This window comes from Euprymna scolopes, chromosome 32 (genome assembly GCF_053919585.1).
Source record: "Euprymna scolopes isolate OS-2025 chromosome 32, ASM5391958v1, whole genome shotgun sequence".
In the NCBI taxonomy this organism is placed as follows: Eukaryota; Metazoa; Mollusca; class Cephalopoda; order Sepiida; family Sepiolidae; genus Euprymna; species Euprymna scolopes.
The window spans coordinates 91703693-91723229 of NC_136513.1; the positions used below are offsets into that span (position 1 = coordinate 91703693).

Sequence of the window (19537 nt, forward strand, 5' to 3'; positions counted from 1 at the left end):
TCGAAGTATTCTCCTCCGGCTGCAATGCACTTGTATCATTCCAACAACCCTCAGAAGGCTCCATGGAAGTCCTCATGTCTGAGCGTGTCAATAACCCTCGTCACAGCCTCTTTCATCTTCTAAATTATCTCATAATGACAGCCTCTAAGGTTTTCCTTGAGCTTAGGGTGAGAAACTGTCTTTATTGCACCATCTTGGTCAAATAGTGCAACAAGGATGGAGTCGTGGACTGGTGCATTTATGCACATCTTCCGCATCTTCAGTTCCTTGCAGATAATTTTGTGTACAGTTCCCACACTGACATCAACCTCTGCACTTATTATCTCAATAGACACACAATGGTTCTTATCCATGAAATTCTTTATTTGGCCAATCAACTCTGGTTTTTTAACTTCCTTACTCCTCCCACACCTCTCATAATCTCCAACACTCCCTGCCTTCCTTGAATCTCTTATGCTACTCAAAAACTGATGCTCGATTCATGCAAGATGGCCCAAAAGCAGTCTGAAGCATTCCAATCATTTTTTTTTCCGAGTTTAAAACACAATTTTATTGCATATCGTTCTTCTAAAGTGTTCTCATGTTCAGATTGCATTTTTTAAATTCACCAGTTGTGACAATCAGGCTTTAGTAGGAGGTATTCCGTTTCCTGCTGTAGCTGTTCGTTTGAACCTGAAATCATAAAAACTGGTCAGTCATTTCATAAGATGCATAGCAATAAGATACTGAATTTTCAAGAATTTATAACAATTTTAAATGCTTGTACAAAACAGTCTGGAAACTTATTGAAGCCACCTCATATCAGGTGAGGTGGTTGGATGGGGGTTGATAATTAGGTGTATAAAAAAAAAAAAAAAAAAAAAAATTGCTCTGATTTTTTTTTCTACTGTCATTTCATCCCAAAATAAGGCGCAGTACCTCTTTGTTGTAAGAGGTTACTATTTGAGACCAAATTTACAGGGATAATATGTAGAGAGTTGGATAGCCTGATATTTGTTCACATTACATTTGCCAACTTCATTATCTATTATTTATAAAAAGTCAACTTCCTTATCTGTTATTTATACGTTTGAAAGATTTCTGAGTTCGGCAGAAAGATTCCTGAATTATATAAACCGAAACACTCTGAAAATATCATTCTACATGAGAATAGTAGTCTGAAGAATCCAAATATTCTAAATAATCAATCCCCATCTCAAAAATTCAGAAACATAGTTGAATCAGGTGTCAAAACACCTGTCAAAGTTGTCATTAGTGTTGGGACGATTAATCGGAATCAGAATCAGGAATTGAAAAAAAAAATCGACAAATTTAGGGTATCAGAATCGGTATCAGAATTGAAAAAATTGGTGCCTATTTTTCGATGCTTAAACGATTCTTTTAATTGTCTTTTTTTATTTGATTTTGTTTAAAGCAAAATCTTCCATTGCTGGTAAAAATGATAAAATAATAAATATTTATTGATTTTAAAATACCAGTAAAGCTAAAATCGATAGATCGTCCTCCACAAGTGTATTTTGACGTGTATGAATTTATTGATAGTACACGCATGAAACTCTAGCCTCCTTCGAAGTATTCTCCTCCGGCTGCAATGCACTTGTATCATTCCAACAACCCTCAGAAGGCTCCATGGAAGTCCTCATGTCTGAGCGTGTCAATAACCCTCGTCACAGCCTCTTTCATCTTCTAAATTATCTCATAATGACAGCCTCTAAGGTTTTCCTTGAGCTTAGGGTGAGAAACTGTCTTTATGTTCATCTTGGTCAAATAGTGCAACAAGGATGGAGTCGTGGACTGGTGCATTTATGCACATCTTCCGCATCTTCAGTTCCTTGCAGATAATTTTGTGTACAGTTCCCACACTGACATCAACCTCTGCGCTTATTATCTCAATAGACACACAATGGTCCTTATCCATGAAATTCTTTATTTGGCCAATCAACTCTGGTTTTTTAACTTCCTTACTCCTCCCACACCTCTCATAATCTCCAACACTCCCTGCCTTCCTTGAATCTCTTATGCTACTCAAAAACTGATGCTCGATTCATGCAAGATGGCCCAAAAGCAGTCTGAAGCATTCCAATCATTTTTTTTTCCAAGTTTAAAACAGAATTTTATTGCATATCATTCTTCTTAAGTGTTCTCCTGTCCTGATTGCATTTTTTAAATTCACCAGTTGTGACAATCAGGCTTTAGTAGAGTGTATTCTAATTCCTGCTGTAGCTGTTCGTTTGAACCTGAAATCATAAAAACTGGTCAGTCATTTCATAAGATGCATAGCAATAAGATACTGAATTTTCAAGAATTTATAACAATTTTAAATGCTTGTACAAAACAGTCTGGAAACTTATTGAAGCCACCTCATATCAGGTGAGGTGGTTGGATGGGGATTGATAATTAGGTGTATAAAAAAAAAAAAAAAAAAAAAAATTGCTCTGATTTTTTTTTCTACTGTCATTTCATCCCAAAATAAGGCGCAGTACCTCTTTGTTGTAAGAGGTTACTATTTGAGACCAAATTTACAGGGATAATATGTAGAGAGTTGGACAGCCTGATATTTGTTCACATTACATTTGCCAACTTCATTATCTATTATTTATAAAAAGTCAACTTCCTTATCTGTTATTTATACGTTTGAAAGATTTCTGAGTTCGGCAGAAAGATTCCTGAATTATATAAACCGAAACACTCTGAAAATATCATTCTACATGAGAATAGTAGTCTGAAGAATCCAAATATTCTAAATAATCAATCCCCATCTCAAAAATTCAGAAACATAGTTGAATCAGGTGTCAAAACACCTGTCAAAGTTGTCATTAGTGTTGGGACGATTAATCGGAATCAGAATCAGGAATTGAAAAAAAAAATCGACAAATTTGGGGTATCAGAATCGGTATCAGAATTGAAAAAATTGGTGCCTATTTTTCGATGCTTAAACAATTCTTTTAATTGTCTTTTTTTATTTGATTTTGTTTAAAGCAAAATCTTCCATTGCTGGGAATAATGATAAAATAATAAATATTTATTGATTTTAAAATACCAGTAAAGTTAAAATCGATAGATCGTCCTCCACAAGTGTATTTTGACGTGTATGAAAATATCTGCATATTTAACATGTGTGTGTGCGTGTTTTTTTTTTTTTTTAAAGAAATCGGGGGAAAATAACAACTCCATAGTTAAATATTTAGAGATTTATAAAGAATCGGTAATTGTATCGGAATTGGGAATTTTTGTACGGAATCAGTAATTGTATCAGAATCGGGAAAAATACTAGAATCGTCCCATCACTAGTTGTCATCTTTATACAATTGCAATATATTTAGGATTTCTGCTTCTTCTGTGATTGGATGAACACCGGTGAGCAAGAGTATTTCTCATATAATGAATTGGCCGGATTCAATAAATTCATAAGAAAAACCAGTAAAAACAATTGTACCTGCAAAGACTGGGCACTCAAACTGTCCAGGTTTTCATAGCAGATAAACTATCTTTACACTTCACTTCAAAAATACATATTTCATAACATTGTAAGTTTTTGTTCAAAAGAAAACTATTGTACCTACTTTTCCGATATACAAATAATTTTTAAGAAATGAATGGATTAACATTTTCTTAAAACAAATAGAATGGTTTATCAGACAGAAGTAGAACAATGTAGAAATGAATTTTTAAGCTGATATTGTAACAGCATTCACCTGCCTTGGGTGAGGGGTTGAGTCAACTCCAAATAAGTTGTGTCAAAATGGTCCATCCATGTCATTGGCCGCTAACACTTCAGCATATTTCAGCTATTCTTGATTTCGGCAACAAACAGCCATATCTATCTTCACTGTTCCAATCAAAGTCTTCCATCTCTGCTCTTCTTCCAGGTACGATTAGAGTTACCAGTCTGCAGATAAACTCCTCCCCAAGAGAACGTGACTAGATGGTTGGTTGTTTTTGTTTTACGGCATATCAACTGTTTTCAGGTTATTTAATGCCGAATCCAGTGATTTTGAAGAAAAAGTTTTTAATAGAGTATATTTTTTTTTAAGTCGATTTCTATTCAACCCATAGTCAGGACCCTAACAGGTACTACCACACCGGGTCAGAGTGGACCTGGGAGCAATGAAAATAAAAGGGTGGCTCCACACTCACCAAAGTCCACCCACAAGCTGGGGCCTCACCATCGGATATAGTTTAAGGTCATATCCAGAGCGTGACTAGAGGAGTCTTTGTGATGTTGGTGGCATTGCATTTTGCATGTATGGTGCAGTTTGGGATTTGGTTAGAGGGATGAATACTCCTGTTCAGATCATCAAAAAATGTCTACATTTTAACAATCATCCGAGCTAGAATAAATATTTCTCTAAAGAAACTGGAGGGAAATTCATATTTTGTAGAGATTTTAAAGAGTGGTGTTTTTAAAATGATATTTTTGTTTTTAGTTTTGATGCTTTTAAAATGATAAAATAAAAGATGAAGTTTTAACTGAAACTTGATTTTTACTTTCTGTAAGTTCACTGCGAGAAAGTTTTAATTCGAATATTAGAATAAACATGTCTGGTATCATCAAATTCACCAATTTCAATAAAATGGCTGGAAAGCCTAGTCTGGATAAAGAAAATATTCTAACCTTGATTTCTGCCGCAAGAAGATCCGGATCTTCCAGAGTTTCTGCAATCAAAGACGACGAAAGCTGAAAATGGAAATTAAATAAAAAGAAAAATTAATTTTTTTTTTTGGTTTTAATTTTCCAGAACAAAAAAAAAAAAAATCGGAAAAAAAAAAAAAATTAATTTTATAGAAAAATTGAACATGACAAAAGAAACAAAGCATCATTTTACAAAACACTCATACTCTACTAGAAGGATATATCTCTACAATTATATAAATGTAACTTTGTGTGTGTGTTTGTGTGTGTGTGTGTGTGTGTGTGTGTGTGAGTTCGATCCTTATAGACTCTGAAACAGCTGAACAGATTTTCTTTAAAATTTACAGAACTTTAGTGTATAAATCTGGGAATGATCTTAGTTAAGTTTTGTCTTAGAATACCTCGATAATTACTGATAATCGATAATGGAAACCGTTATTTTAATTTATCTATTATTGGTAAAGCCATTTTTTCCATGTCGCTGCTTAGCAACAATGATAGAACAACGGGCCGTGAAAATTCTACTGTGGGTAAGTTGATAGCATGTTTTTTTGTTTTGCATAACGTGGTCTGTAGGTTCAAACTCTGCACGTAAATTTCTTGATTTTTTTTCATTAACTGCAAAGAATTTTATAAGATTTGAAAATTTGTGTTATTTTTATTTTTTTTTTGTTTGCATGACGTGGTCTGTAGGTTCAAATCCCACACGTAAATTTTTTAATGTTTTTTTTTTTTTCGTTAACTGGAAAGAAGTTTATATAAAATAATTTTATAAAAGAAATAGTAGGTTTTCTAGAATGCAATGTAGAATAACATATATTTTGAATTAAGTTACTGTATAGAGGCATGTGGAGCTTCCTCGCGGGCAATTTTACAGATTTCGATGACAATAAAAATATAGTCGTGTGAAATATTTGTTGATCATCGTGTCTCCCTGCTAGTATATATATATATATACATATATATATGATTAGAATAATGGAAATAGTATTCCGATGAAATAGAGAAATAAAAAAGGAACAAACAAAGTTATGTGTTCATCAACCTTTCGTCTTTATTGTGAGACTTCCTCTGGATGAATGAAATTAAGAAAACAAAATACCAATACAAATATTTGAAAAAATATTTTTGATGTAATGAAATGTATGACCTTGTTCCATTTCAGAAACGGAAAAAGTCGTTGGAATTTCTCAAAGGGGGGGGGGCAAAGCATTGTGAAAGAGAGTAAGAGTTTTTATAACATCATATAGCCGTTAATATATTTAAAAAGATATGATGTAATTCATATTCTTTTCTTTTTTTTTTTTTTTTTTTTTTAATTTTCAACCACTTTTTCCGTTTCTGAAGTGGAACAAGGTCATACATACAGTGGCTACAATGAATGTACAGTGACAAAGTACCAATGCATTTCATATATATTTGTATATGCTGAAGAGTTTAGCTTCCAAAGAATCGAGTATTCAGTGGAATATTTCTAACATTGAAATATTAAGTAAGCATATCTAAAAAAAACACCTGCTGTTGCTGCTATTTACCTTATGCTTGTTTGACTTTGTCGTCCCATTTTGTAAATTTAAAGAATTCACCACGGAATCGACTTCTTTACAAATATTCTTCAGACAAATCTGGAAAACAAAAGATGAGAAAAAAATTGAATTAATTGAAAAAACTCAAAATTTCCAATAGATGATCATATATATATATATATATATATATATATATATATATATAAATAATGATTGTATCGAAGGAAGGAAGCACATCACCTAATGATACAAAAAGTCTGATTTGACTCACTGATTAAATTAAAATATCTATTCCAAAGAAAAAAAAAACTGAATTCGGCATTAAATAACCAAAAAAAAAAAAAAGGTTGATATGCCGTAAAACCAAACCAAACCAAACCAAACCTAACAAGCCTCCTTACAATCATAGTTGCTTACACTGCATGAGCTCTACTCAACCCCTATATATAAATATAAATAATGGTTGTATCGATTGGTTTCGTAGATGTAAATCAACAAAACTTGCGTGATTATTAAAGACTACATAATATGTTTATTCAATTATATTTCACCTTTTACTTATACCCGTCCTTTAATTTATGAAGCGCAACGTATCTACAGAGCATATACAAATAAATGATAAAAGTCTATATTCCAGATTTCAAGATGTTGACCATCTTACCGTTTATTTCTTTAAGTATGTTGAAATACACAATTCTTGACAGCACCTGTTTTGTGGTGCAGAATCATTCATATAATGTCGAAAACTCGAGTTTCGCCCTCATTTTGGGCTCATCAGCTAGACATATCCAAACTTGGGATTCGAAACCCAATAACGAGTTTGGATATGTCTAGCTGATGATCCCAAGATGAGGGCGAAACTCGAGTTTTGAACTTCTGGTTTGTTGACTGTCATAACTCTTGTTAGCTGCAATATTATTTGGCTGCGGAAATCTATAATATAAAGCTGAATGTGTGTGTGTGTGTGTGTGTGTGTGTGTGTGTGTGTGTGTGTGTGTGTGTGTGTGTGTGTGTGTCTGGTCATAAATAGGCTCCTATATGGTTGACTATTTTAAAAAAACTGATTACATATAATGATAGAAGATATATCGAGACACAGGAATGGGTATGTTTGATCTGGCAGAACGGTGGTTCATTAAAATTGTGGGGTCTGCGTTTGCGTCTGGTCCACAAAGTATGGAAATAAAAGAATTAAAAATTAAAAAAAAAAACGTTTACAAGTGTTTTTGATATAGATGTACATAAGAATACTTTGATAAGTATGTTTTAACTTAAATAGGGATGGTATAATAAAATTGTGGGGTCTGCCTTCGCGCCTGGCCTCCATAGAATGGAAATAGGCACAAACTTTAATAAAGACTTTTCATATCTATCTGCGTAAGTATACTTTGATAATTATGTTTCAGTTTGAAGAAATATGGTATAATAAAATTGTGGGGTGTTCGTTCACACCTGACCTCCATAGAATGGAAATATGTCACAAAGTTTAACAAGGTTTTTTAATATAGATCCACAGAATATTGTGATAAGTGTTTCAGTGTGAACAGGTATGGTATAAGAAATTATGGGGTTTATCTATTTTATTTTTACTTTCATCATATTTTGCTTTAGTTTTGATACCCCCAAATTCAACCCAACAACCCTTCCTTTTCATAACCTATCATACTTTCATAAATCAGAGTCCATTTTCTGAAGGCTGTTTTTGAACCCGGTCAACAACGGGTACTTTTGCTAGTAATATATAAATGATAAAAGTCTATATTCCAAATTTCAAGATGTTGACTATCTTACCGTTTATTTCTTTAAGTACGTTGAAATACACAATTCTTGACAGCAACTGTTTCTTAGCGAAGGATCATTCATGTAATTATGTCAATTTTTTTAATTGACGCATTTCTTCATTTTCTTTTAAAGTTGATGAGTTTCTTTTATTCTGATGAGTGAAGAGTGAAATAAATCCAAAACATGGGCTGTCAAGAATTATGCACTTCAACACACTTAAAGAAATACACGGTAAGATGGTTAACATCTTGAAATTTGAAATATAGACTTTTGTCATTTATTTGTATATGCTCTGTAGTTTCATTGAGCTTCATAAATTAAAGGAGTGGTATAAATAAAAGGTGAAATATAATTGAATAAACATATTTCCCCACAAACATATTATATAGTCTTTAATAATCATGTGAGTTTTTCATTGGATTTACATCTACGAAACCAATCGATACATATATATATATATATATGACTACTTCATTTAATCACATAAATTAATATATGAAAGTATAAATTTATGCATAAACTTTAAGTATTTAATCATTGGTGCGGGAGAAACTAGAAAGCTGATTGGTTAACTAAAATCTCAATAGAAGGTGCTTATATAAAAACGCAAGTCAACCACAAAATCCTCGCATAAGCCTGATGAATCCTAGCATGGCTGAAATGCGGAATATTCTGTGTAGCTTAATTGCCACATATATTTTATAACTTATATATATATATATATATATATATATATATATAGTATATATATATATATATATATATATATATATATAAAAATGTTTAGAGGTACAGAATTTAAATAAAGTTTTAAATATAATAGGCGGAAGTCTCTTGAGAGCTCTTTCAGCTATCATCTCATCAGGAGAAAATCGATAGCGTAAAAAAAATAATACTATGTCGACATAATATTTTTTTTACGCTATCGATTTTCTCCTGATGAGATGATAGCTGAAAGAGCTCTCGAGATAATTCCGCCTATTATATTTAAAACTATATATATATATAGATATGTATATGTAATTGTTCTCAAAGTTCCAAAGATCAAGTTTCCTAAGTATATTGCTTTACACAAGGTAACCATTATAATATTGTTTCGTTCGCAACTAACAAGTTGGCAAAATTGTCTTTGTCACATTTTTATATGCACTATATATATATATATATGTGTGTGTGTGTGTGTGTGTGCAGTATATATGCTCTAGAATAAAAAAAAGACATTCATTGAGCTTGGACGTTTTCAAACTTTATATATAACATTTTTTTTATATCTAAACAACCTTTTAATTCTGAAAAATTTTTTTTGTAATTCGTTATGATTGGCATATATAAACTGAATAACGTTTAGCATTAAACACTATTATCCGTAGGTCTAAAAAAATAATCATTTATAATTATTTTGCCTCTTTAAGAAGTAACTTATTAAAAGTTGAGCACTGTCTGGGAAATAAAAGGTGGCAAGCTGGCCTTGTGAACGATATCGTGATTTCTGGTCGCTTGATCACTTTAGATTGTCTTAATAACGTTATCCATGTATTTTGGCTTTCTAAATCTTAAATTTCCCTTGATTTTTGTGGTGGCTGCTGGTGAACCAGGGGTAATGTTACTTGCTAATGGAATCAAAAAGGTGGCTTTGTGGCGAGGTCCATATCCTTCGACCAGCAACAATCGTCACTTCCTGGACTGATGATTGCAAAAGCACGAAACACTGATTTCAGAAGGTATAAAAAATAATTATTTATAATTTATAATTATAAATAATTATTTTTTATACCTTATATATATATCATGTATAATGGGTATATAGATTGGTTTCCTAGAGGTGAATCCAATGAAACCCGTGTGATTATTAAAGAGTGCTCAATGGAGGACAGAGCAGGTATATAAAAGTGACTTTGCGTGTGCGTGTGCGTGCGTGCGTGTGTGTGCGTGCGTGTGTGTGTGTGCGTGTGTGTGTGCGTGTGTGTGTGCGTGTGTGCGTGTGTGTGTGTGCGCGCGTGTGTGTGCGTGTGCGTGTGTGTGCGTGTGTGCGCGAGTGCGTGCGTGCGTGTGTGTGTGTGTGTGCGTGTGTGTGTGCGTGTGTGTGCGTGTGTGTGTGCAGAATGCTCTCTACCAAACTATGGAACAAATTCAGCCGGTAAAAATAGTTGCTAAGAGGTCAAAATTGAAAAGAATAGAACTTGGCAGACATTAGTTGAACTAATGCGTATCCTTTACACTTTATGTGTAAAGGATACACATATACGTTTAAGTCGGTTAATTTATAAAGCTTTTATATGCATATGAATTTAGCTAAGATCGTAATGAATAACAATCGAGGGCAAAATGTTTTGGTTTCGATTCTAGCTGATAACACATCATGCATATTTTTTTTTCTAACTTCTGAAATCATAAATATATATTTTGGATACAATATAATTTTCAATCGAGAATTGGCTCTATAGGAAATCTTTATAAATTAAAATTTTAAGCAAACTTTACGACCGGGAAACTCTGCTTGTATTTTATATAAAAATTCATTTCATAATTTATAAATATTAAACATTTTATTTAAGATCAGATAATTTCCTGACTTTTGTTGGATTTAAAAAAAAAAAAATTACTTATCTTTCATTTTTATTACTGTTCTTAACCCTAACCATAACCCCAACCTTAACCTTAGTATTAAAAAGAAGTTGATATGCCATAAATAGTAAAAAAAAAAAAAAATTCAAGAAAATAGTTCATCTCACCATTTGAGTTTGCTGTTGTTTTTTCATTCGGCTGTATGCCTCGTACAACTTCTCCTCCAGATTTTTTAGCCTTTTTCAAGAAAATAAAAACAAAATATTCTATTATGTTGTATGAAATAGAAAGAGATGCTTCCCGGCTGACTATGACATGGTTGTCTTCAAGTCTTATGTAAATAAATTTCTATTGAGTCACCCATTTGTTGTGTCTATATAACTGATGTCTCTTTAACGTGACATGTCGATATACACTTGTGCCCGATATTATTCATACCCCTCGGATCTTTGAGATTTCTATAAGAATATTGCTCAAACCAGAAGATAGACAATATTAAAGGGATTTCAAACAATAAATCAAGCATAAGCATTTAATTTAAACTCAACAAATAAATAAATTATGCAAGTTTGAAGCATTATACAAAGAAAAACAATAATGGCACTAGTTCAAAATTATTCATACCTCTCTTACTAATAGTCAATAGCATGCCCTTTATTCTTAATAACTGCCTGTAACCGTTTTGGATATTTATCAACAAGGTTTTTACAAGCATCAACACTGATTTTTGACCATTCTTCAATGCAGTAGTTCTCTTAATCCCTCAAATTTCTAGGTTTCCGCTTTTTAACCTCAGTTTTCAATATGTGCCAGAGGTTTTCGATAGGGTTCAGGTCAGGACTCTGGCTAGGCCATTCCAAAACATTAATGTGATTATCCTCAAACCATTTCTTGACTATTTTGGCAGTATGTTTTGGATCATTATCCTGTTGAAGGACCCAGTTTGGTCCTAAATGGAGCTTCTCCGCATCCTGTCTAATGTTTTTCTGGAGTATCTCCAAATATTGCTCCTTCTTCATGGTTCCATCTATCTTGACCAAACTACCTGGACCACTAGCCGAAAAGGAGCCCCAAAACATTAGGCTACCACCACCATGTTTCACCGTGGGTATGGTGTTCTTTGGGTTGTAAGCTTCTCCTTTCTTCCTCCAAACGTAAGAAGCATCCATATGGCCAAACAATTCAATTTTTGTTTCGTCAGTCCACAAAATACTTGAGAAAACGGACTCTGGAGAATTCACATGGGTCCTAGCAAACTTTAGACGTGCTGCAAGGTGTTTTCCGGTGTGCAATGGAGTCCTTCTTGGTCTTCTTCCTTTCAGACCATTTTCATGCAGAGTCCTTTGCAATGTTTGCCTTGATATTTTTATGCCAGAAGACTCCAGATTTTCTAAAATGTCCTTAGTAGTGGTGGTTGGATTTGCATTAACACTTCTTACAATATTCCTGGTGGCTCTAGCAGACAGTTTCCTTTTCCTTCCTCTACCAATCAAGTTGTTTGTTGTGTGGTGGCTCTGGAATTTTTTGATGATGCTCTGTACTGTTGCTGTAGGGACCTCAAATTTCTTGGAAATTGACTTGTAACCTAAACCATCCTTATGTGAATTCACAATTTTAGTCCTAAGATCATTACTAAGCTCTTTTTTCTTCCCCATTCTAATAATTTTTATTCTTTTTTTGGTTTTCAGTTGATATCATTTTAATTTCTGAAAAATGCAAAAAAACGAAATGAAATTAATCAAAGGTTGTATAAAAGCATTCAAAATAAGAATCAAACAGGAAACAAACAGTCAGAAACTCGATTAATACTGAAAAAATAAGGGGGTATGATTATTTTTGAACATTGCAGATTTTATAAATAGCTGTATATTTCTTTTATTACAAGTATCCCGAGATTTTAAAATGACGAAAATGATCAGAAGAGGTTTATTAAGAATATGTATCAATATGGACGTAAACAATAAATTCTTACAAAGTTACACCTAATAAACTCAATTTTCAAGAGGGGGTATGAATAATATCGGGCACAAGTGTATGTATATATAGATACATATTTTAACATTATGTGATCGTCTAGTTCCTTGAATGTGCGTATAACGTCTATTGATTGTCTCTAGTGTCCGTTCAAATTCCTGAGTTCAACAGAAACATTCCCAAGTTCAACAAGATACACCTGAAGAAGGTCGGAGGTTATACTGACCGAAACGCTGTGAAAATTACACTCAAGATGAGAACAGTAGTCTGATGAATACAAATAACCAATCCTCATCTCAAAAATTCAGAAACGTCACAACACTCACATACACAAATATACACTCACGTGCAATTGATTTTTCCTAGTATTCTAACCACAGGGCCTTGCGCAGTGGTTAGAGTACTGGGAAAAATCAATTGTCAAAGTGATATTCTCCTGAAGGTTGAAGGTTCAATCCTCAGTGTGGGCGACCGAAAAATACATTTGCGAATTACTTGGGACCTCTACCCAGTTGTGGCTGACAGAACAAGAGCATGCTACCCCCCATAAAGTAAATAACGGGCTCCGCTCGAAATTCCATCCAAATTCCCAAGTTCGACAGAAACATTACTGAGTTCGACAAGATACACCTGAAGAAGGTCGGAGGTTATATCGACCGAAACGTTGTGAAAATCACACTCAAGATGAGAAGTGTATTCTGATGAACAATAATATAAATATGTGCAGATATTTTTATAACAATGTGTGTAGCAACTATTGACAATAAAAACTTATACAAACAGTCTTTACCAAAAGGAACGGATAACATTGTCGGTGGGATCACCAGCAAAAGACACATACCTTCACAAAGTTTTTTTTGTGCTTCCTTAAATTAAAGATGCTTTTCATTCGAAAAGGGGAACACAAAGAAAAGTGAATTATATTTTAATATAATCATTTATCTTCATGCTGATCTCGGAGTTTTGGGCATACTTCTGGTGTATCTTACAATTGATTTTTCCTAGTATTCTAACCCGACTGCGCCACAGGGCCTTGCACAGTGGTTAGAGTACTGGGAAAAATCAATTGTAAAAGTGATATTCTCCTGAAGGTTGAAGGTTCAATCCTCAGTGTGGGCGACTGAAAAACACATTTGCGAATTACTTGGGACCTCTATCCAGTTGTGGCTGATGGAACAAGAACACGCCACTCCCATGAAGTAAATAACGGGTTCCGCTCAAAATTCTGTCCAAATTCTCGAGTTCGACAGAAACATTCCTGAGTTCGACAAGATACACCTGAAGAAGGTCAGAGGTTATATCGACCGAAACGTTGTGAAAATCACACTCAAGATGAGAACAGTAGTCCGATGAATAAGAATACAAATAACCAATCCTCATCTCAAAAATTCAGAAATGCCAATCTTGATTATAACTGAGAGTATTATACAGAAGGGACCATATCTTGCTTGTCACCATATATACGCTCTCTCTTGCTCTTATTCTCATTAGGCAAGCTAGAGTCTGTATGTATGAATTTTAACGTTATGTGATTGCCTAGTTCTTTGACTGTGTGTATAACGTCTATTGATTGCCTCTAGTGTCCATGTGTGCGGATATTTTTATAACAATGTGTGTAGCAACTATTGACAATAAAAACTTATACAAACAGTCTTTACCAAAAGGAACGGATAACATTGTCGGTGGGATCACCAGCAAAAGACACATACCTTCACAAAGTTTCGTGTTTCCTGAAATTAAAAATGCTTTTCATTTGAAAAGGGAAACGCGAATAAATGCAAATTATATTTGGATATAATCATTTATTTCCATGCCTTCATTTTGATATTTCGCTCCTTTGACTTCCACAATCAAGTCCAAATCTTGGAACACAAGGCCCCCGTCTGTCTGCTAACGCACGGGGTATCAAACTAATCTTTCTGCGTTTATCACTAAACTATCTTTTCTTAACTTTGACCACGTCACCAATAATTAATCCATGTAGCACAAAAAGAACAATCACTCCACCTTCGTCACGTAATTTTGTTGACGTTAGTTATGAAAACTAACGTTCCTTTTCACCAAGTTAACATTTTTTGGGAACTTGGTTGGTTGTTTTTTGTTTTACGGCATATCAACCCTTTTCAGGTTATTTAATGCCGAATCCAATGATTTTGAAGAAAAATTTTTTTAATAGAATGTTTTCTTTTTGTTTTAAGGTCGGTTGCTATTTAGCCCATAGTTGGGACCCTAACACGTACTACCACTCCGGGTCAGAGTGGACCTGGGAGCAATGGTAATTAAGGGGTTGCTCGACACTCCCCACAGCCCGCAAGCTGGGGCCTCACCATCGGATATAGTTTAAGGTCATATCAAGGACCTTTTTGGGAACTATTTTAACACAAATAAATTTTATCTGTAAATATTTGTTTCGCTTTCATAACATTCTTTGTGACATTCTATTTTTACAAATATTAAAACACAATCATAGTAATCATTTTTCAGCTAACATTCTTTTCTTTAAAGTTCTGAATTTTTTAGATGAGGCCTGATTGATTGTATTACTTATATTGATTGGACTATTGTTCTCATTTAGAGTATCAGTTGTGCAACGTTTCGGTCTGATTGGCCTTCGACCGCCTCAGGCATGTTGACTGTATTGTTATATCACTTGTATTCATCGGACTATTATTCTCATTTGGAGTATCATCGGACTATTATTCTCATTTGGAGTATAATTTGTGCAACGTTTTGGTCTGATTGGCCTTCGACCGTCCTCAGGCATGTTGGCTGTATTGTTTTATTACTTGTATTGATCGGACTATTGTTCTCATTTGGAGTATCATTTGTGCAACGTTTCGGTCTGATTGGCCTTCGACCGTCCTCAGGCATGTTGGCTGTATTGTTTTATTACTTGTATTGATCGGACTATTGTTCTCATTTGGAGTATCAGTTGTGCAACGTTTCGGTCTGATTGGCCTTCGACCGTCCTCAGGCATGTTGACTGTATTGTTATATCACTTGTATTCATCGGACTATTGTTCTCATTTGGAGTATCATTTGTGCAACGTTTCGGTCTGATTGGCCTTCGACCGTCCTCAGGCATGTTGACTGTATTGTTATATCACTTGTATTCATCGGACTATTGTTCTCATTTGGAGTATCATTTGTGCAACGTTTTGGTCTGATTGGCCTTCGACCGTCCTCAGGCATGTTGACTGTATTGTTATATCACTTGTATTCATTGGACTATTGTTCTCATTTGGAGTATCATTTGTGCAACGTTTCGGTCTGATTGGCCTTCGACCGTCCTCAGGCATGTTGACTGTATTGTTATATCACTTGTATTCATCGGACTATTGTTCTCATTTGGAGTATCATTTGTGCAACGTTTCGGTCTGATTGGCCTTCGACTGTCCTCAGGCATGTTGACTGTATTGTTATATCACTTGTATTCATCGGACTATTGTTCTCATTTGGAGTATCATTTGTGCAACGTTTCGGTCTGATTGGCCTTCGACTGTCCTCAGGCATGTTGACTGTATTGTTATATCACTTGTATTCATCGGACTATTGTTCTCATTTGGAGTATCATTTGTGCAACGTTTCGGTCTGATTGGCCTTCGACCGTCCTCAGGCATGTTGACTGTATTGTTATATCACTTGTATTCATCGGACTATTGTTCTCATTTGGAGTATCATTTGTGCAACGTTTCGGTCTGATTGGCCTTCGACCGTCCTCAGGCATGTTGACTGTATTGTTATATCACTTGTATTCATCGGACTATTGTTCTCATTTGGAGTATCATTTGTGCAACGTTTTGGTCTGATTGGCCTTCGACCGTCCTCAGGCATGTTGACTGTATTGTTATATCACTTGTATTCATCGGACTATTGTTCTCATTTGGAGTATCATTTGTGCAACGTTTCGGTCTGATTGGCCTTCGACCGTCCTCAGGCATGTTGACTGTATTGTTATATCACTTGTATTCATCGGACTATTGTTCTCATTTGGAGTATCATTTGTGCAACGTTTCGGTCTGATTGGCCTTCGACTGTCCTCAGGCATGTTGACTGTATTGTTATATCACTTGTATTCATCGGACTATTGTTCTTATTTGGAGTATCATTTGTGCAACGTTTCGGTCTGATTGGCCTTCGACTGTCCTCAGGCATGTTGACTGTATTGTTATATCACTTGTATTCATCGGACTATTGTTCTCATTTGGAGTATCATTTGTGCAACGTTTTGGTCTGATTGGCCTTCGACCGTCCTCAGGCATGTTGACTGTATTGTTATATCACTTGTATTCATCGGACTATTGTTCTCATTTGGAGTATCATTTGTGCAACGTTTCGGTCTGATTGGCCTTCGACCGTCCTCAGGCATGTTGACTGTATTGTTATATCACTTGTATTCATCGGACTATTGTTCTCATTTGGAGTATCATTTGTGCAACGTTTCGGTCTGATTGGCCTTCGACTGTCCTCAGGCATGTTGACTGTATTGTTATATCACTTGTATTCATCGGACTATTGTTCTCATTTGGAGTATCATTTGTGCAACGTTTCGGTCTGATTGGCCTTCGACCGTCCTCAGGCATGTTGACTGTATTGTTATATCACTTGTATTCATCGAACTATTGTTCTCATTTGGATTATCATTTGTGCAACGTTTCGGTCTGATTGGCCTTCGACCGTCCTCAGGCATGTTGACTGTATTGTTATATCACTTGTATTGATCGGACTATTGTTCTCATTTGGAGTATCATTTGTGCAACGTTTCGGTCTGATTGGCCTTCGACCGTCCTCAGGCATGTTGACTGTATTGTTATATCACTTGTATTGATCGGACTATTGTTCTCATTTGGAGTATCATTTGTGCAACGTTTTGGTCTGATTGGCCTTCGACCGTCCTCAGGCATGTTGACTGTATTGTTATATCACTTGTATTCATTGGACTATTGTTCTCATTTGGAGTATCATTTGTGCAACGTTTCGGTCTGATTGGCCTTCGACCGTCCTCAGGCATGTTGACTGTATTGTTATATCACTTGTATTCATCGAACTATTGTTCTCATTTGGATTATCATTTGTGCAACGTTTCGGTCTGATTGGCCTTCGACCGTCCTCAGGCATGTTGACTGTATTGTTATATCACTTGTATTGATCGGACTATTGTTCTCATTTGGAGTATCATTTGTGCAACGTTTCGGTCTGATTGGCCTTCGACCGTCCTCAGGCATGTTGACTGTATTGTTTTATTACTTGTATTGATCGGACTATTGTTCTCATCTTGAGTGTTATATGTGTAACATTTTGATCGGATTGGCTTACAACTGTCTTCAGACATGTCGGTCGTTGTTTTCTTTCCTTTCTTATCAAAATATTTCTAACCTAAACACTGACAACCGGCTAACTGGCATTTTCCGGGAGCCAATAATGAAAGGTGTGAAGAAGTAAGGAAAGAACATTTACATAATCTTACCACCGTGACTGTTATTGTTTCACTGCCTACCTAACACTTAGCCCTAATCCTTGAGTGGTCTCTGGGCCTTGATAAATAGTGACCTTCTAAGTAACAAAAAAAATGTTTTAGCCCTTTTTAAAGAAGGAGAAACAAAATATTGTATTGCGTTGCATGAAAGAGAAATGCTGTGGGTCATATTTTCTCGAACAATAGCAATAAAATTCAAATTTCACAAGAGAAAATACATTATTTATTCTTTTTGGTAAATGTCAAAAACAGATTTAAATACAAAGAAACATTAACGTACATGGTTAAGAATAATTAAAATACTGGAAACAGAAACACATTGCTGTAAATGAACAATGTGTGTGTGTGTGTGTGTGTGTGTGTGTGTGTGTGTGAAACAGTGCTAACCCTATTTGGGTTTAACCGACTTCCTCCGAAGGAAGAAGTTCCATGGGAGTATGAAATTCACAGGCGGTCCCCAGTCGCATATATATCCTCGTAAGGAGAGATGACGTGGTTAAGTTTTTGCAACTCTTGCAGGGAGGTGTCGACGTCCTCCTACATACAGCGGCTGGAATTCCCAAATTGGTCACCCATTTTAGTAATGACCAGAGTCAACGTTGCTTAACTTCGGTAATCTGGTGGGAACCGGTGTGTCAATGTGATTATGCCGTATACTAGGAACAACACGCATGAAGAAGGCCAGAAAGCAATATTTACATAAAATAACGCCCCCACCAAACAATCATTTGATACAAGGTGGCTTTTAACACTTCATTTTTAGCCTTGCTAGTCGAACTTATGTTTCAATACATTCCTTATTAAGATCATTTATGTGAAACGCATTATCACATAACTGTTTCCCTGCAGACTACATAGACATCTTCAAGTCCAATGTCAACAAGTACTTGTCCTCATAAGTAATCAATAGGGCTAGGGCAACAACATATTCTTTTCATTGTTTTGACTCTTGAGTGTGTATCTGTTAATATCTTATATGCTTTTATATAGAGTGATGTGGTTCTCGGTTGATTAACTGTGTCGAATATATACTCGAGAGTCAAAACAATAAGAATAGTCTGTTGTCATAGCCCTAGTAATCAAATCATTGGAGCACCGGGAGGAGCTGGTGTTGATATCAAAGCAGGAATTAAAAGTGGATGGAGTAAGTTCAGCGAACTTTTGTCGTTACAAATACAAACCAGCAGAGCGTTACAACTGTCAACCAAAGGAAGAGTCTATCAAGCATGTGCACGCAATGTGATGATGTATAGTAATGAAACATAACCAGTGAGGGTTGAGGACATGCGTTGCATGGAGAGAAATAATTTTTTTTTTTACTTGGGAGTCATCACTTCTTAAGGCCCGAAACCCACTCGAGGATAAGGGTTAATGAATGTAAGGTGGTAGTGTAGTAATCATTTATGGTGTAAATTGAGTAAAACTTGATTATTTATGAGGACGGCTGAACAGGAATTTGTTTACATTTGATTTGAAGGCATGTTGTATTCAACCAGGAAGCATGCCAGCAGAACAGAATAAAGGAGAGAAGTTCTGGGGAAGAAGGTTTGTTCATTGAATCTGCATTTACATTTAGGCACA

General features: G+C 35.1%; 1 protein-coding gene across 2 annotated transcripts in view; it reads right to left on the reverse strand.

Moving 5' to 3' along the window:
• The window catches only part of LOC145256496 (uncharacterized), a 174985-nt gene that overhangs the window by 17061 nt on the left and 138387 nt on the right, over positions 1-19537 (reverse strand). For both annotated transcript variants that reach the window (XM_080115447.1, XM_080115446.1), the window contains exons 24-26: positions 10674-10743; positions 6169-6258; positions 4616-4678 (exon numbers count right to left, since the gene is read on the reverse strand). In XM_080115447.1, the coding sequence (XP_079971573.1) occupies positions 4616-4678; positions 6169-6258; positions 10674-10743 (223 nt within the window). The remainder of the gene's footprint in view (positions 1-4615; positions 4679-6168; positions 6259-10673; positions 10744-19537) is intronic.